We start from the raw sequence: 18982 nt of genomic DNA, 5'->3' as shown, positions 1-18982 counted from the left end.
GCCTCTTTTACAAAGCCACGTTAGCGGCTGCACTGCGCTAATGGCTGTGAAGCCCATAGAGATTTAAAGGGATTCGGGGCTGTTGCCACGCGGCAGCTGCTAGCGTGGCTTTGTAAAAGAGGCCGATTGTTCTGATCTCTGCTGATTTACTGGTTTCATGATAGCGGAGGAGGAATAGTTTTGGAGTTTCCTTAGACAGATGATATGTTAGAATAATTCTGATTACAGATGAGACTAGTTCTCATAAAGATTGAGAATTCAGATAATATTGAGCAGAAGGCGATTTCTGTACTACCTGAATGCTCACAGTACCAGCAAGTCTGTTCCTTGCCTCTTAATTCTTTCGGTCTTAGCTCATTCATTTTTTCTGTTTAATGCAATTAGGATTTGTTTAATGCAATTATCTGAAACGAGGAGGAGGAGGAAGGGAAGAGGCAAGGAGTGAGAAAGAAGGTGTGCAGGAGACATAAAGTGTTGGACTCATGTAGAGGAAAAGGAGAAATGTCACGTTCTGGGAAAGGGGGGAGAGTAAAATGTTGGTTGGAGGAGGGAAGGAGAACTAGAGGAGAAGAAGCATGCAGGAGGAAAAGAGAAAGAAATGTTGGATTGGGAGAGGGGATGGACTGCAGGGGGTGGAAGGAAGACAGAAATGTTACGCTGGGGGGTCAGGAGGAGGAGAGATGACTCAAGGAAGGGAGAGATACCAGACCAGGGAATGGGAGGGAAGGAGGGGAGTCTGGTAGCACTATAGAAATATGCCAGATTATGGGAAGGAGAGGAGAGAGATGCCAGACCACTGGGAGGACGGAGGAAAAGTCCATAGTCTGTTATTGGTGCCTAAAATATATATTTTTTTAATCTTGTATGTTAACTTATTGTTTTAAAAACTCTCTTTTTTAGGATATCCCTCCTTTTTGTATATAACTCCAACCCTGAATCCCTTCTCCAGCTGTTCATGCTGAATTCATGCTTCACATCTATCAGAGTGATGCCTACAAGGGCTCTTGCTGAAGGTCTGTTCTAGAGAATGACACGGTGACAAAATTCATCACCGTTCCCGTCCCCGCGGATAACCGCGGGAAATAATCCCATGTCATTTTCTAGTGTCTATTTCAACCTCGGTCCTTCTACACCAGCATTCTTCAAAGCAAAGCTTGCGGGTCAGTGGTTGTGGCCATTCATATTCTGATTCTTATGTGAGCCAAGGATAATGAAGCCATTGTGACATCACTGATGTGATTGGCTCTTAGGCACTGGTGGAATGAGGCATTATGACATCACAATATCTGCTCTGGATACCAGAGACTGTCATTCTGTAGTGTCTATCTCAACCTCAGTCCTTCTACACCAGCATTCTTCAAAGCAAAGCTTGCGGGTCAGTGGTTGTGGCCATTCATACTCTGATTCTTCCCTCTCTCCTTAAAGAATGACATGAAGATGGTTTCCCACGGTTATCCGCGGGGACGGGAACGGTGATGAATTTTGTCACCGTGTCATTCTCTAGTCTGTTCTTCAGCTATTCCATACTCATGGTTTATATGTAACAGTGACACCTGCGTGGAGCTGTGATGAAGATCCACTTTCAGCTGTCGGGGCTATGTTCATGCTTGACATTTATCGATATGCTGTTTGCTAGGCACTCTAAAAAGGATCTGCATCAAGAGGAGCACCCCAGATTTATTTAACTTCATAACTTTAGGAATAACTAATTTGGAGCTCTTTTTGAACATTTTAAACGTTAACTATCTTAGTAATTAAATAAGAGGAATAAAATGATATCTCACTGATTGTTTGTGAGGCTTATGCAGAAAGCTAGTGAAGATGGAAGTGTGCAATCAGAGCATTGTCTGTGCTCAATTTCCTGAGCGTATAGTGTAGAACAGGGCTGCCCAAGTCCAGTCCTCGAGATCTACTGGCAGACCAGGTTGTCTGGATATCTGCAGTGAACATGCATGAGAGAGATTTGCATACCAAGAAGGCAGTACAGGCAAATCTCTCTCATGCATATTCATTGCAGATATCCAGAAAACCTGGTCTGCCAGTAGATCTCGAGGACCGGACTTGGGCAGCCCTGGTGTAGAAAAAAGGCTTTGCACAGAAGCAAACCTTCCACAAGTTCCTGAGATAGACGCCAGTTTATACTCTATGAACATGCATGGTAATAAGTGCTATTAGAGAATGATTAAAGAATACTTTAAAATGAACACAATGCAGGAACATAAATGTCAAATCTGAGCAAGCATAGAAGGGTTAACTCGCTCTTCTGTGTCTACGTAAGCAGGGATTTTTTTTTTAAAACTTATTTTGCGACAATACCACCCCCTTCCCCCCGAATCCCTCCAACCCTAATCCCAAAGATGACCCACCTGATCCCCCTGACATCACCAAAAATATCTATGATAGTTTAGTGAATCCACCCCAACTCCCACCCTTCAGTTTCAAAAGGGATCCATCCCCCAGATATGTCTCCATTTATTTCCTCCCATTCCCCTTGCCTTGACACTAACCCAAAAAATCCTGGTATTCTAATGGACACCATGGCCCCAGGGATGACCTCCAAATCACCCTCCCCTATTCCCCAAGCACCTTAAAAAAAAAGTCCCTGGTAATCTAGTGGTTCTCAGCCCCTCCCCTAAATACCTTTTACAGAAGACAGAAAAAATGCACATTTGCTCCTACCTCTGTGCGTAATGGCATAGTGAGGGAGTGCTCGGAGCGGTGATGCCCGATATCAACCTCCACTCTTCCCTGCCACTCTGCGTACCTCTTGAAATGTTCGCTAGTGCAAGCAGTTTCAGTACAATATCAGTAGTGCAGCTGATGAAAGAAACCCATACTATCTAAACCAAAAAGACCTCAATGACTTCATCAGAGATCTTGGTCTCACCAAGTCCAATGCTGAGCTCTTGATGTCTAAGCTCAAACAGTGGAACTTGTTGGATGAAAGTGTGCAAGTCTCAGAGGAAGCATGAGCATCATTTTCCACTTCCTGCTCACTCTAGCCTCGGCTCTCTTCCGCCATCAAATTCTGGTCCCACAACCAGGAAGTGATGTCAGAAGGGGAGTCGAGGCTGGCGTAATCAGGAGGTGGAAGATGATGCTCATGTTTCCTCTGAGACTTGCACACTTTCATCCAACAAGTTCCACTGTTTGAGCCTAGACATCAAGAGCTCAGTATTGAACTTGGTGAGATCAAGATCTCCAATCAAGTCATTGAGGTCTTTTTGGTTTAGATAGTATGGGTTTCTTTCGTCAACTGCACTACTGATATTGTAAACTGGATCTACATTTCCTTCACTCTCTGACTTGCTGCTCTCTTCTGAAGACAGCTGCTCTCTCTCTGAGGGAGTGGATATGGAGAGCACCGGACAATGTGGATCCGGGGCGTTTGATGAAGGAATGTCCAGATATGTCAGTTTGATGTTTGGAAGGTTCCACCATGCAGAAGTAGCAGTTGCTTGAGTGGTCAGTGGGTTCCTGACAAATTCTTGGGATAGCGAACTTCATGGTTCTTTTCCCCTCTGTATCATCCTGTAGAAGGACAAAATGAAATTGTGGTAATGAAAACAATAAATTTATTTCACCTATGACTAATATATACGAGATTCTCACAACATATTTCATATATGATATATTTCCAAATAACTTAAAAATTGTACAATTTAAATATTTTAAAAATTAAACATTTTAAGAAATTTTGTAGCAGAAAATTCCGCCATCTTAGTGAGAAACAAAATTGTCTTACCTTCCAGAGTTTTTGTCAAGGCTTGCATGTAAAGTGAGTTGCCCAAGGTTTGTCTTGTTCCCAACAGGCAAGCCGAAATATGCCTGGTAGGCATTGCACATCTTAGTAGAATACTTTTCCCTCTTGTCTTGATAAATTAGCCACATATATAGCAAAATGCATCTGCTGGATGTTTGCAGCCTATGGATGCCTTCTAAAACAATGCAGATATATTAGCACTTAGGCAGTTGTAACTGAACTGAGCTGGTGGGCTTAAGATTATATTAGAATTTAGGGATTGCTAATATGCCCCAGAAGGAATTCAATGGGATTTTCAATTTAGAAGAGTCTGGCCATATCCAGGGATTACATTATTTCATTAGGGTTCCTGACACACATAACTTGGTTTGTGTTCATGTAGACATGGTATATAGTTTGGAGAAAAGATTGGCTATATCTGGTGTTGTACTCTTGATATTACAGGTTCTGGTATGGTGTGATGGAGTGTATGTCCCATCACGAGGGAGGGAGATTCCCCGGAAGATAGCCCTCAGGAAGATGTGGGTGTAAGGGTAGCCTTTTTGTTTAACTCCTGATTTGGGAGGTATTAGTCATTAGTGAGAACTAGGTGGGTTATGAGAGGGACAGGCTTCCTACTACATCTCCTAAACTTTGTATGTACTAAACAATACGAAAAGCAGATAAGCATCCACAAAGACTTAATGACCTGGTTTGCATGTTGATTTACATGTGATTTAAATTGCAGAGAAATGGGGCCTTTTAAAATGGAGAACAGACTCCTAGAGACTTGGACCTCAGCCCTAAGGAGAAAGGGGGGTGTCCCTTTCTGTGACCGTTGAAAGGGGGACAATCATTTTGTTCTTCCAAGGGTGGTCTCACCCCGATTGTAAAGGGGGAAGGCTGCTTATAGAACTCTCAGGCAAGGAGAGACTGAGAGAGGAGTTCTTGGCAGCAAGGACTCCTGCAGATGACCCTCAAGAGGTGTCTACATATGGGTGTCACTTTCCTGGTTTGTAGGGAGCTTGGTCATCTATCGAGATAGATTGTTTAGTTTCTGGTTTGGTTTCTGGTGGTCATAGCCTGTTGTTTGTCAGGGGATAAGGTATTTTCCAAATAGATATCTCTATAGTTATACTGTACTACTATTTATATTGATGGAAAGTTTTAGAAAGTTCTTGAAGTTAAGGGGCCCATTTACTAAGGTCTATGGCCATTCAGAAATTACTACAAGTCAAAAAAGCGCAGCTTGTAGGCGTGTCTGCCAAGAGACAGGTTTCCGCCCACACATGCTGCAGTAACACCTGCATTTATGCAGGTGGTAAAGGCTCCTGCATTATCTCAACGGTAAAAAGCACCGTGTGCCTTTCCCGCAGTGTGCCAGTGTATTATGGGTATGCACATCCACAACTTGCCCTTTCCTCTGTCCATCTCAACCATAGCCATGGTAAGCCTTACCGCCTGAATTACCACATGGTAAATCTTTTTTTACCACAGCGGCAAGTGCAGAGCACCTTCAGTATTTTTGGCACGAAGCAATATCCTACTACACCTTAGTAAAAGGGCCCCTAAGTGTACTCAGCTTAGAATCAATCTGGTTATTCTACAAAAAAGGTAAATTTCAAAATATCAATGTCCTGGTCACAAAAGCAAAGTTTGAGGGGAATGATAACATTTTCTGTACTTTTGTGGCATAGGCAATTAAGAAAGAACACTTATTACTCTGGAACAAAACAACAAAAAAAAATTGTTACATAGTGTAATTCAGCTTCTCAATCCTTGTCAGTTTTCAAAAGCTCTGATCTAGCCAGTTAAATCCGTGGTTACTTGCTGGCTAATCATTTGAATATTGACCTCTCAATCTAAATGTGTGCCCTAGAGACATTCCAGTACTTGAAAGTTGTTATTCCACAGGCGGTGAAAAATAAGCCCTAGAATAAGGGGGAAAGCATTAGGAACAGTATCAGAAAATATCTTCTGGAGGTTGTGGTTGAAGGCTAAAATAGTGCAGAGATTTCAAGAAGGCCTGGATAAGCATGATTTAATGACATGCTCAAGAATTAAAATGTTCTTCTTGAATGACTCCCCAATAAGTGTTGGAGCTGTCAGAATGCAAAGTAAATAAGCAGTATCTCAAATAAACTTGAAATTTAAATTGGGTAATATGAAATAGGTCCTAGTAGGAATATAGAAACTTATGTAACTGGGTTTGTCTGGCAAGCTGCAAGCATAGTAATAACTCAAAACATATTGGGGGTGGGAGGTGTTACATAGCTGAGTCTGACTGACAGGCTACTCAGGGGAACCTAGGAGGCTGCAAACAGCAGCTACACTTGACTGTAGGTATTTAGACAAAACTATGTGGTAAAGTACAAATGAGGATAAGACGCTAAATCTTAAAAGCAATCACATTCAGCAGCTAGCAGCTGGGATGTATCCTTTTAGTGTGACGTCCAATTCAGGAAAAAAAAAAAATTTGATTCGATTCAGCCTATTGAACCAATTTGATTTGATTCAGCTTATTGAATTGATTTTTCAGTTCGATTCGATTCAGCCTATTGAACTGGTTCAATTTGATTCAGCCTATTGAATTGATTTTTTGATTTGATTCATCGATTTTTTGATTCAGCCTATTGAACCGATGATTCGATTTGATTCAGCCTATTGAATTGATTTTTTGATTTGATTCAGCCTATTGAATCGATTTTTTGATTCAGCCTATTGAATCGATGATTCGATTTGATTCAGCCTATTGAATTGATTTTTCTTTTTTTAATTCGATTCAGCCTATTGGGTCGATTTTTTTGATTCGATTCAGCCTATTGAACCGATTCAATTCGAATCAGCCTATTGAATCAATTTTTCGATTCAGCCTATTGAATTGATTCGATTCAGCCTATTGTATCGATTTTGATTTTTTTTTTTTTTTTTTTTTCCTGATTCGATTCAGCCTATTGAATTGATTTTTTTTTTTTCTGATTTGAATTGATCCAGCCTATTGGATCGATTTTTCCCGATTTGGTTTGATTCAGCCTATTGGATCTATTTTTTTTTTTTTTTTTCTGATTTGAATTGATCCAGCCTATTGAACAGATTCGATCCAATTCAGCCTATTGAATCGATTTTTCCCGATTCGGTTCAATTCAGCCTATTGGATCGCTTTTTCCCGATTCGATTCAGCCTATTGGATCGATTTTTCCCGATTCGATTCGATTCAGCTTATTGGATCGATTTTTGATTCGATTTTCCTGCCCAATTGGGTGTTTTTTTCAAACATCCTGATAGGTTTATTTTATGGCCTCTTCACCCCTTTTGCTGTCTCCTAACCACACTGGCGCTGTGGTGTAAACAAAATAAACAAAAAAGACTTTTCCTCTCTCTGTTAAATCCTAGCTCACGTTTGCAGTCTAACACCAGCTCTGGCAGGATAAACGTTTCAAGTCTGACATATTGTAATCATAAAACAGAAAATACAATTAATTTTTCTACCTTTTGTTATCTGGTCATTATTCAGATCTTGTTATCATCCATCTTCCATCTCTGTCCTCCCCTTCCATTTCCCTTCCTTCCCCCGGAGGTCTGGCATCTTTCCTTTTTTTCATCTCTATTCACAGATCCATCTTTTCTCAACTACCCTTTCATCCAGCATTTCTCCCTCTTTCCCCACCACCCCAGGGTCCACCATCTCTCCCTTTCTTTTTCCAACTACCCTCCTATCCAGTATCTCTGTGCCCCCCTCCACACCATCCCTTGTGTCCAACTTCTCTCCCTTTCTGTTCCTTCCCTCCCTAAATCCCATTGTCCACCATCTCTCTCCATCTCCTCTGTTTTTAGATCCATTATTTCTTCCCCCCAAAGTCCGGCATATGCACGTCTCTTTGAACCCTCCCTCTGTGAACTTCTACACCAGGGGCCCCCTCCCCTGAAGGTCTGTCCCCTCCCTGAAGGCCTTCACCCTACCCCTGAAGGCCTTCGGAGCTCTCTTCCCTCTGCTGCGGTCCTGCCCCTCCTCTGTCGTCAGAGGCAGGATCGCGGCAGAGGAAACAGCTCCAAAGGCCTTTGGCAGTTTGCAAAGATCGCTAACACCGGCGATCCTCTCTGCAGGCTGCTCCCTGCTGAAATTAGGTAAATGGATGCGCGGGAAGCCAGGGGGGAAGCACTTCTCAACTGACCCTCCCTCCTCGCCCTCAAAAGCAGGAGCGGCAGCAGTCAGCCAGCAAGAGGCAACGCTGCCACTCCTGCTTTAGGGGTCGAGGGGGGAGGGTCAGTCACAGAATCGGGAGGCCAATTTTTTTTGTTTTAAATCCATTCAAATCGATTCACCCAAAGTGAATTGGTGAATCAATTTGAATCATGAATCGGCAGCACTAGTGTGGACAAGAATAAACAAACAGATTGAATGAGGCATGTTCTGCTGTCATTCATTCATTTACATTTGTATGTTTGCCTAACATTTATTTACCAGAATTTGTTATACCATCATTTAAAAAAAATTAACATGATGGTTTACAATGCAGGTATGACCCTGAAACAATAGGAAGGATTAAAAGCATAGCACTACAAAAAATTCATGTTGAGATAGAATTGCCACTGCTGGGTCAGTCCATCGTGCCCAGCAGTCCGCTCACATGGCGGCCCTCTCGTCAAAGACAGCGCCCTGAGACTAGCCCTACCTGCGTACATTCTGGTTCAGCAGGAACTTGGTCTTGAATCCCTGGAGGGTGTTTTCCCCTATGACAGACTATGACATTTTATGAATACTTAAAATGTAAAATTTAAAATGAAAAAAACAAGATTTCACTTTTTTTGTCCCAAATACAAATATTATTGTTCCACACATATTCAAAGGTAAAGCATTCATAATATATGTCCATAATGTCAAATTTAGTGCAAAAGTGGGTCTAACCTCACATAATGCTGACTCCTTCAACGGTACCCAATCCTTACAGTAGATCTCAGCCTCTTCCAGGATATGTAACTTTCATACAAGATGCTTAGTAGGATGGTTCAGTAATCAAAAAAAAACATCTAAGTAATGCAATGGATGTTAACATGCTTATTTTACTATGTTATTATGATGCAACACGTTAAATAGGAACAGACCTGGCAGAGGATTGCCCTGTAGCTCTAAGAACAGGATTGGGTTTTTCTGATGTTTGGTGTCACTCGTGTATGGAATGAAATATATTATGATGAGAGACTGCTGTCACATAATCTTGAAATGAGAAACCATGTGCTCTTACCCACTTCAGACATAAGCTTAGTCGATTTCACCCTATACAATGTTGCTTTATTTCACTCCCCCTTTTGTGCACTGTTGCCTCATCTGACCCTGTACATATACCCTATCCCTTGTCAGTGTTACCCCACCTCACTATTCATAAGTTTTAATCTATTATAGACACACTGGTATCCACACTGCTACCTCATGCCACACAGTTACTCCACCCAACGTAGATAAATTTGAATCTCTCTCTTCAACACGGTGTTATCCATTCCTACCTCCACAGACACAAGTACAATCCTCCATGCCATATGCATTGTTATTTCACCCCTCCTCATCCTTTACCCCCAGCTCTAGTCATACTGTTATCCCACCCTGTGCCCACTGTTACTTTCTTCTAATCTACACTGGACAGCTGAGCTATGGTATCTCATTTCAGGTTACATAGTTCTTCATAATTTAGTTTTCCTATTGAACTCAAGTGTTTGCTCCCCTACTCTGTTGTAGGCATTGTTTGGTCTCTTGTCTTACTCTCTCCGGCCATCGAGGTTGTAACAACTGTGAGCATTTAGCATGTATTGAAGCTTCTGATGTTGAGCCTTGGAGACTGTGCTATGATCAACCAATGTTTTTCTTAATTTAAAATAAGGATTATTCTGCAGTAGTTTCAGCCTTTGCCCTTCTAGTCTTTCCATTTCCACCCAGCCTGATAACTCCTGCCTAGATCTCTCTGAATGGATATGGTAGTATCAAACCTTCTAAACACACAGTACTTCTAGTGTGACCACTGTCATTTTCAGCGTGCACTTCTGTATCACTATGGAAATATGTTGTAGGCATAGTACCTAATTGGCATGGACAGGGTGCAGTTAGCAGCTTCTTGTACCCCATAACTAGTTATCACAAGGATTACTGAAAGGTACAGTGCCTCCAGAAGCGTTGTAAAAGTGCCCATGCAGTAACACCACTCTGTTATGTACTCAGGGCCTCATGGCGTCAACAAACTCAGACTCTAAACTTTAATTCTAATCTCCTTTTTTTTCTGCTTTCTTGTTTCTCTTCTTTCCCTTTCTCTTCTCTCTCTGTTTTTGTCATGTCTTTCCCCCCCTTTTGCTGTCTTTCCTCTGGCTCATTGGTCTGTTTTCTGCATCTGAATATTTCTCTTGCCTTTCTTTTGTCTGTATCCTTTATTGTGTCTCGGAATTTTCTTCTTCCTCTCTGTCTGTTTTTTTCTGCTTGTCTTTCGTTATCCATCTATCTCATTTTCTCCTTCACTGTTTTCCGTCTGCTGTCCTAACCCTGCCCCCCTTGTTCTCTAACGTGACTCTTAACAGTGGGCAGACAGACCACCGCTCCTGCCACAATGAGCTCCGCTGCTGTCGGCAACACCATGGGGTTGGTGGAACAAGGTAGACGTGTCTCAAAGGGTCTTTCCTTCTCCCCTCTTCTCCTTCCCCCACCCAATCTTTGGAAAGATTGTCCGCATGTGACTGCATCCAACTTCGTGTAAATTGCTGGACCATCCAGTCCCATTCATTGCTCATGGCCTGGCCAAAAGCTAGCAAAGAGTGCATGGAGCAGATTTCCTAAAGCCTGGAATGTTGAACAACTAGATAGAAGCCATTTGAATATTCCAGGCTTTACAATTCTGCGTCTAGGGCTTCTCAAGCAGTGGAACAGCCTCTTAGCTCTAAGACTCTTCCATTGCACTTGCCCGCTGTGCAGACAAACTTATGTATAGTATTTTGAGTCAAAATAACAAGAAAACCTTGGGAAAACAGGCATCTGAGGTTCCCTGAACTGAATTTGACAACAGTGTAATGTATTCACAAGGTTACCAGGAGCTCTCTCCTGTGATTCCCTGGAAACTGAATTAATTGATGCAGAAGGTGTGTCAACTCTTCTGTAATTTGTACACCAAGAATTGAGGGCCACGATAGAAGGGTTCAGGTTTCCTTGACCTTTCTGGAAGAGCCCACAGTGTACCAGAAGTTCTAACTACAGGCATCCCCAGGAGAGAAAGAAACACAGTTAGAAAACAGGCATGAATCTTTCACTGCTGGAACCTGCCACTTAAGAGAAATATCTCATGTACAGGGGGAAGAGATCAGAATTGAACATTCTTTGTTTTTATGCTCTGATTGGCTGCTATAATAGACTTGATAATGCCATTGTTGGTTATTCTGTGTTTCTCTGTGCCCTAAGGCCTCTAGTTCACATCTGCTCAGCTTTTTTATTAAAATCACAATTTGTGTCCTCTGCACAGAAAAAAAAAAATTGTATCTGATTGACCATGTATGTGCTATGTGTGGTGGTCTAGCTTTTGGCTAATATAAGAGGACTCTATTGTGTGTTAGACACATATACTTTGTATTTCCCAGTTTCCGTACAGAAGCAGGGTATTTAAACAAAACAAACAAAACTGAAGCAGATCTGAGCTGGCAGCTGCAGAGCATATAGAAAGGACTGTTGAGCTGGGTTTGAAGCTATAGTGAAGGCCCATTTGCCCTTCATATCATTCTTCCTGTATTGGGAGCAAACCTTGGTACTGCAGGAATAATGAGGAACAAGCCTTATTTTGATTTCTTGCAACATTTTTGTCTGATGTTCATGTAAGCTACAGATGGGTCATTTGATTGAGAATCTCTGCTCTTTCTTGTCAAAGATTGATGAAACTTTTATCAAATGTCTCAGAGGACCAGATACTTACTGATTTTGGATATATATATTTCTGATGTATTTGTAGACCTTTTTGTCAGTTAGCATAACAAAACATACGAGGGTCATTTAATAAATAATGCACACTATTTTTTTTTTAATTTACATGTTTTATTTTTTTTTTCAAGTATTTCTTTACAATCCTTCAATATAATCTCCCTGCTTTGCAATGACCGAGTCCCAAAGTCCGGGAAGCTTCATTATTCCATCCAAGGCACCATTTTTGTTCAGTTGCCGAATGGCTCAGTTAACGGTGGAAAAAAACTCTTCTAGAGATGCAAAACAATGTCCACGCATAAGTTGTATGAACTTTGGAAAACAGTCGAAGTCTGGTGGACTCATGCCTGGACTGTAGGGAGCATGAGGCAATACCTCCCAGCCATATTCGCGTAGTTTTTCAATGATGATATTCCCTATATGCGGGCAAGCGTTGTCATAAAGAATGAGTGGCCCAGCCAAGAGCAACTGAGGTTGGGTTTTGTGTATTTTTCTATGCATTTTTTTACTAAAAATCATGATAATACACTGCTGTGACACTTCTTACACATGGAACTTTGTCTGTGATGATGATGCCTTCATGATCATAAGCAAAAATCATCCTTTGTTTGACTTTTGATTAAGCTCATTGAAATTTTTTTGATCGTGGGGAAGATGGAGCTCTCCACTCATTGGACTGTGATTTCAGCTCCAGCTCAAAGTTTCTGACCCACGTTTCATCAATAGCAACAATGCGATTCTTGAATGCCTGACTTTCAATGTCGAATCTTTGTTTCAGCATGGTTGCATTGTCCAGGCGTCTCTGCTGCTGTTCAGCAGTCAAGAAGTGGGGGACCCATCACGCAGAAATTTTTCTCTTTTTTTTTAAATCATTTGTCAGAATTCGGTATACTGATGTCGGTGAAATCCCTAATCTAATCTAAACCTTAAGTTTATATACCGCATCATCTGCACGAATATGAAGCTCGACACGGTTTACAAGAACTTAAATAATAGGTAGACAAGGAGAAGGTTTACATGAACTTATATGTAGAAGGGAGGAAAAATAGGGGAGGATAGAATTACAATTTGGTGAATAATTGGAGGGAGCCCAGGTTCCGCAGCGGGATGGTGAGGTCGTTTCAAAGTCCTGTGATTTTGAAGAGAAGGGATTTTCCTAGTTTGCCTGCATAGTGAATGCCGTGTAGAGAGGGGAAGGCTAGTTTATACCTTTGTGGTTTCAGAAAGTGCCTCACATGTCGCACGACGATCTTGTTCAAAAGCATCAGACATGAGTTTCACACATCGTTCATCAGTTGTTGATTTCGGCCTTCCTGGTCTTGCATCATCATCTATGCTCACATGACCACTCCGAAGACGAGTTGCCCACCGAGAAACTGTACTACGGTTCACTGTTAACTCATCACAAACTTCACGTAACGCACTGTGGATTTCTGTCGGGTTTTTGCCATGTAGAGTTTCAATCTTAATGTATAACCTCTGATCGTCAACAGACACAGTACCCGAGACACCTGCAGCCTCCATTTCCCACACTTGTCACAGCCACACTATGTACACTACAGAGCTCCTAAGCACACGTCCTGCTGCTTCAAGCACTGAAGTGAAAGTGAAACAAGGTTTACTGCAATTGCATCATCCACTCCCCAATGTTGCCAACCTGTGCATTATTTATGAAATGACCCTCGTAATTAGACCAGGATAGATATATGACTAATCACATGACAAAAAGAGTTGGTGCTCTTGTATAATTCCTAGTAAATATCCTCTCAATTTGTGGCTACTCACTTCACCAGCTTGGTTATTCGTTGTTTCTCTCCCTCCCCCTTCCCTAAAACAAAAATACTTTGAGAAATCTCAGAAGAGATTAATTGCTATATGCATCTATGCTTGTAATACCCATAATGAGTGCTTGAGAGAATGCTATGCCCTCTGTGTAAACTTACCTTGAAAGTTCATTTTAAAATGTTGTCATCGTTTTCAAAACCCCTTTGAACTACCTCCCTAATCTTTTCATGCCTGGAAACCACCTAGTTCAGACCAGTACCACAAATGGTCTCAGGTCTGGCCGTACTGAAATGGCCGTGCTGATATGGCTAATATGGCTGCTCCAAGTGTTCGGTTCTTTCATTGATGCATAGTATTTCTACTTGTGCATGCTCCTTAAAATACTATACAGGATGCCATGGGTACAGATTTCTTTTAAGACACCACTGAAACTACTTGACAACAATGTCCAGATGGTCTTGTAGCCAAGTAGATATTTTGTCTTTTCCTGTTTTTACTAACCATCCGAAGTTATTCTGGGGTGTCCCCTGTGGAAACAGAACTTCAAATCCCAGCATGCCTTGGTCTTTGAACTAAAGGTAAATAACCTTACTGTCTTCACTAGAGATAGGTTGCTCTAGTCCAGTGTTTCTCAAATCGGGCCTGGGCTTGGAGTATCCCTTACCAGTCAGGTTCTCAGGATATCCACAATGAATACATATGAGATTGATTTGCATATACTGCCTCCATTGTATGCAAATTTCTTTTGTGCTTATTCATTGTGGATAACTTGAAAACCTGATTGGCAAAGGGGTACTCCAGGACCGACATGGGAGACACTGGCCTAGCCTCACCTGCTTAGTCTATCCTAGTTGTCTTAAACAGGATAAATAGGAGGCTGGGTCAGTCCCATATCATTACTTGCAGGCATGGTATACCGTAATTCTCTGAGGGGAATCGGGACTACAAATCTCAACCCGCGATGAGTCAAAGGTGAAATTAAAACAAAAGCTCTGATAATCTGAAATTATGTTTATTTGTTATATTTGATGAATTGCACAATTTTGGACCAGCCAAGTCTAAGCGATTTACAAAATTATCTGGTAGCACTATCGTTATAGCGTTATCTTGTTTAATATTCTTTTTATAGTTATCAGGGATGACCATCTCAATATGCCCCATCTTAAGCATTTGAAAAAATCTGGTTCTAATGTTACCAGCCAGGTTATATGCAACAGAGATTCTCTGATTCATTCTGGGTTTTCTAGTTTCCATTCAGTGCATCCTGGTCCCAAACTTGGACTGAACATCCCACAGCCATTCAAGTTGTCAGGATGTCTACAATGAATGTAAATTTGCATACATAGGAAACCAAATATTTGCTCATTTACCGGTATCTCATACGTATATATTGCAGATATCCTGAAAATCTGACTGGGTCTGTGGGATCTTAGGATCAAATTTGAAAAGCCCTGTGCTAGGGCATTGTTTCCCAATCTTGCACAGGAGGCATATCTAGACAGTCTGATTTTCAGGACTGCACGAGAAATCTACATACCTAGAACACGCAAATCAATTCACATTAGCTAGATGTGCCTCCAGAATAGTGCTTGAAAGCACAATGCATTGGGAATGGAATTCAGAGCATCAGGAATGGCCAGAATCATCTGATGTGCTGAGCTAGGCTAGCAACACTGATTTCAGATAAGGGGTGTGGTATCTCAGATGCTACTCCCTACAGCTAGATTCTTGATTGTGAATGCTTACTTACCTGCCTGCCAGTTGGTCACCTCATACTCCTCTCCTCCGACCCTTGCCCCCCTCCTCCTGCTTGCTTGCACACTGACCTGCGAATGTTGCATGAGAAGACTGAACTGCATGCTCTGCAGCTTTGCCTGCTCTGATTTGTTCTCATTTCAAAGGAAAGGCTTCACATTTTCAAATGTTTTAAATAATAAAACTACCAGTAATTATTCCACTCTGTTAGGTTTCTGGAATATATTGATAGTATTTTGATGCTTTATTAAAAGAAAAAAAATTGAACAGTTTAAATTCATGATTTGGAGCCTGCTCCGTTTATAAGAGCCTCAGACTCCCATAATAAATGAAGAGTGATAGCATTTCATGCAGCACTGAGCTGACATTGACACAAAGAGAAAACAGTGTAGGCACCCATCTCCTGTGACCCACCAACTGAGTTTGCAAACACTCGCAAACAGATGGTCTGCAGCTGCCTGCTGAAAAGTGCTGTGACCAAAATCCCAATAAGAGAAATGTGTGGAAATAAAGGTCAGTGAGCTAAAAAATATTTATTTACAGTAGACTCTCAGTTAACCGGCACCCCTGGGGATTGACAGATGCCGGATAATTGTAGTTTCTGGTTGCTTGAGAGTTACTATTAAAAAGAGGCCTAACTAATACTATACCTCATACTATGCCATACCATAAACTGTTCCAAACTACCGGAAATGTGGTAGGCAAAGTGTGGGCGTAGAGTTGTGGTGTGCCAAATTTACACTTAAATTTCCTCCAGAAATGGATTCTATTTTCATTTTTATTTAAAGTATTACAGTATTTCTTAGATTTATTTTTTGGGGTTGCTTGAGAGTTCTGTTTGAGTTCTGGTTCACAGAGAATCTACTGTATTTCTATTTCATCTAAATGCCTAGTGGTTAGTGCAGTGGTCTGAGAACCACGGGAACTGAGTTTGATTCCCACTGCAGCTCTTTGTGACTCTAGGCAAGTCACTTAACCTCCATTGCTCCATGTACAAGTACCTGTATATATATAAACAGAAATACGGTATATCAAATCCCCCTGCCCTATTTACTTATAAGATGAGACCTTATTTCAGTTCTCTATAATTTTCCCTTCCCCCCCCCCCACGTGACAAATACAGGGTACTTCCATCCCCCTTCCCTTTTAATAGATCTGTAGATTAACTTTTGGGAGTACAGGTCCAAATAGAATGAGCAGGTCAGACAACCTCATTCTTTGTTCTGACCTGAGAAAGAATGCAGCACTCCAAAACCAGTGAAGAAATCTATTAAATTAGTCTGATTGGAGGGTTATTGTCTCTTTTTAGTTTATTGACTTTCATTTTCTTGCATTCAAGTGGATTAACATGGCAGGTACACAGCTTTATTCAATAATCGGATGACTGCTCCTAGCCCCATCAGCCTGTACTCTTGTGATGAGGGTTTCTAAGTTACCCTGCTCCAAGAGGGATATTTTAGGGCAATCCTAGTGCGTTATGGGATCTGTAGCACTGATTTCAATGAGTAGAATCAGTGACATAGTAAGAGGCGGGGGGAGGGAGGAGAAGATTGCCAAGATACTAGCATCTCTTCTCCCCCCCCCCTCCACCCAGCAATGGGAGCGAGTCTCTTAGATGTACTCCCTCTTCCTCCTCCTGTACCTCCAAGTCTTCATTGGCAGTGAGCAGGGTCTCCTCCCTGCTGCTTGTGCCGGCTCTGAGTCCTTCCTCTGACGTCACTGGAAGTATTACAGCAGGGGTGCCCACACTTTATGGGCTTGTGAACTACTTTTAAAATGACGAAGTCAAAATGATCTACCAACAATAAAATTTAAAAGAAACACAAAGCACACTGTACACAGAGAAAATGCTAATTATCATTTATATTCTGAGGTTTTTTCAAAGAGGTCAAGGCAGATGACTCTATGCACTGTAACCTCAGTAACAACCATACAAAAATAGACAAATATACCCCCCTCCCTTTTTACTAAATCACAATAGCAGTTTGTACCGCTGCTCTCGATGCTCATAGGCTCCCTGCGCTAAAAGCCATTAGTAAAAGGTGGCCATAGTGCAAAATATAGACAGCAGATATAAATTCTCAAAACGGACACATTTTGATCACTAAATTGAAAATAAAATCATTTTTCCTACCTTTGTTGTCTGGTGATTTCATGAGTCTCTGGTTGCACTTTCTTCTTCTGACTGTGCATCCAATCTTTCTTCCCTTCTTTCAGCCTGTAAGCTTCCTCTCCTCCAGACCTCATTCCCTCCCCCAACTTTTTCTTCCTCTCTCCCTGCCCTTTCTTTCTCCCTGCCTCCCTTTCTTTTTTTCTCTCTCTTCATGCCCCCTTTCTTTCTTTCTGTTTCCCTTCTTTCCTTCTGTCTCCCTGCCTGCCTCCCTTTCTTTCTTTCTCCCTGTCCTCCCCCAAGCCACTGCCGCCACCATCGGGGAACAGGCCCCTAAGCTGCTGCCACCACCGCCATCAGGGAACAGGCCCCAAAGCCACCGCCACCCCAAGCTCTCCCTGCTTCCCTGCGTCGAGCCAACCAGCATTCCTCTCCGACGGCAGAATTGACGATCGCCTGGTAGATTGTGAAGGCAACTCGAGTCGATCGACTCACTTTGCCTTGGCGATCTACCGGTCGATCGCAATCAACCTATTGGGCACCCCTGTACTACAGCATTGTATAATACACAAGATAGGACAACCACAGCTTGAAAAGTGATGTTGCCTCCTTGACCTAAACTGTCTGAGCTCTTTACAATTCCCAGTAATGTTCTTAGAATGTGAAACCAGGACTGACCTTACCACTGAGTAACAGCAGGATAGGAGTGTAGCATTTCATTCCTCCCAAACTTGTGCTTCTGCCATCCTCCCGAAGCAATTGGATTAAGTGCTGGTACAGGGCCTTCAAGTACAGGCCAGCACTCAAAATTTTATCATGTCTAGCCTCACTCTTCCTCAGAGGAAGTCCTATATCGGAAAAAGTATTACATGTTTACGTTTTAGCCACCCTGATATAATGTAAACTTTTGCCTGCTAACTAACAAATCTGAGTTTTAGTAAATGGAGGTAGAGGTTTCTACCACAGGCTGATGAGGTAAATGCTCCAACGCTCATAAAATTCCTATGAGTGTTGGAGTATGTACCTCGCCGGCTGCTGTAGAAACCTCCTACTGCCATTTAATAAAAGGAGCTCAAAGTTAATAAAATGTTGGCTATTATTCTATGGTAAGCTATAGTTTGTATGATAAATTCACCAATAATATATAATATCTGAAAAAGTGAATTCAATGATATAATACTTAATTAAATAAAATATAATAAAATAAAATTTGAATTTGAGTGCTCAGTGTATTATCTTATTCAAAACCAGTGGGTTTGTAGAATAGAGATATGATTCTACATCATTGCACTCACCTGCCTACCAACCTATTTGTTACTAGTTGAATATAAATATGTAAATCTGGACTATAGTAGCCAACCTACAAAAGTGAAAAACTTAATTGCAGATGGTACTTAGCTGAATTAGATGATATCAACATTCAAACAAAGGATGTAGAGTCCAGGATCCAAAACTGTATCTTCACTAGATGAAAAAATATATATATTCAAATGGTAATGCAGGTGCTGAAGATCAAGCAATGAAAAAACTATATTCCAAGTTAATACCGCTGGTTCCAATCCAACAATAAAGTAAAAGTGAGTCCCCAAAAAGAAAACTGCTGAAACTCAACAATGAAAAACCATGTGACAAAAAATTCTCAATGTGAAAC

General features: G+C 41.5%; 1 protein-coding gene across 14 annotated transcripts in view; it reads left to right on the top strand.

Moving 5' to 3' along the window:
• Positions 1–18982, top strand: part of CAMK2B (calcium/calmodulin dependent protein kinase II beta) — a 385126-nt gene that overhangs the window by 260744 nt on the left and 105400 nt on the right. For 10 of the 14 annotated variants that reach the window (XM_033948499.1, XM_033948508.1, XM_033948497.1 and 7 more), the window contains one exon: positions 10301–10375. The exons of the other annotated variants lie outside the window; for them this stretch is intronic. In XM_033948499.1, coding sequence (XP_033804390.1) covers positions 10301–10375 — 75 coding nt within the window. The remainder of the gene's footprint in view (positions 1–10300; positions 10376–18982) is intronic. 14 annotated transcript variants of the gene reach the window in all.

Source organism: Geotrypetes seraphini, chromosome 6 (assembly GCF_902459505.1).
Source record: "Geotrypetes seraphini chromosome 6, aGeoSer1.1, whole genome shotgun sequence".
In the NCBI taxonomy this organism is placed as follows: domain Eukaryota; kingdom Metazoa; phylum Chordata; class Amphibia; order Gymnophiona; family Dermophiidae; genus Geotrypetes; species Geotrypetes seraphini.
The sequence above is the reverse complement of the archived record's forward strand: the minus strand, read 5'-3'. Positions and strand labels throughout refer to the sequence as shown.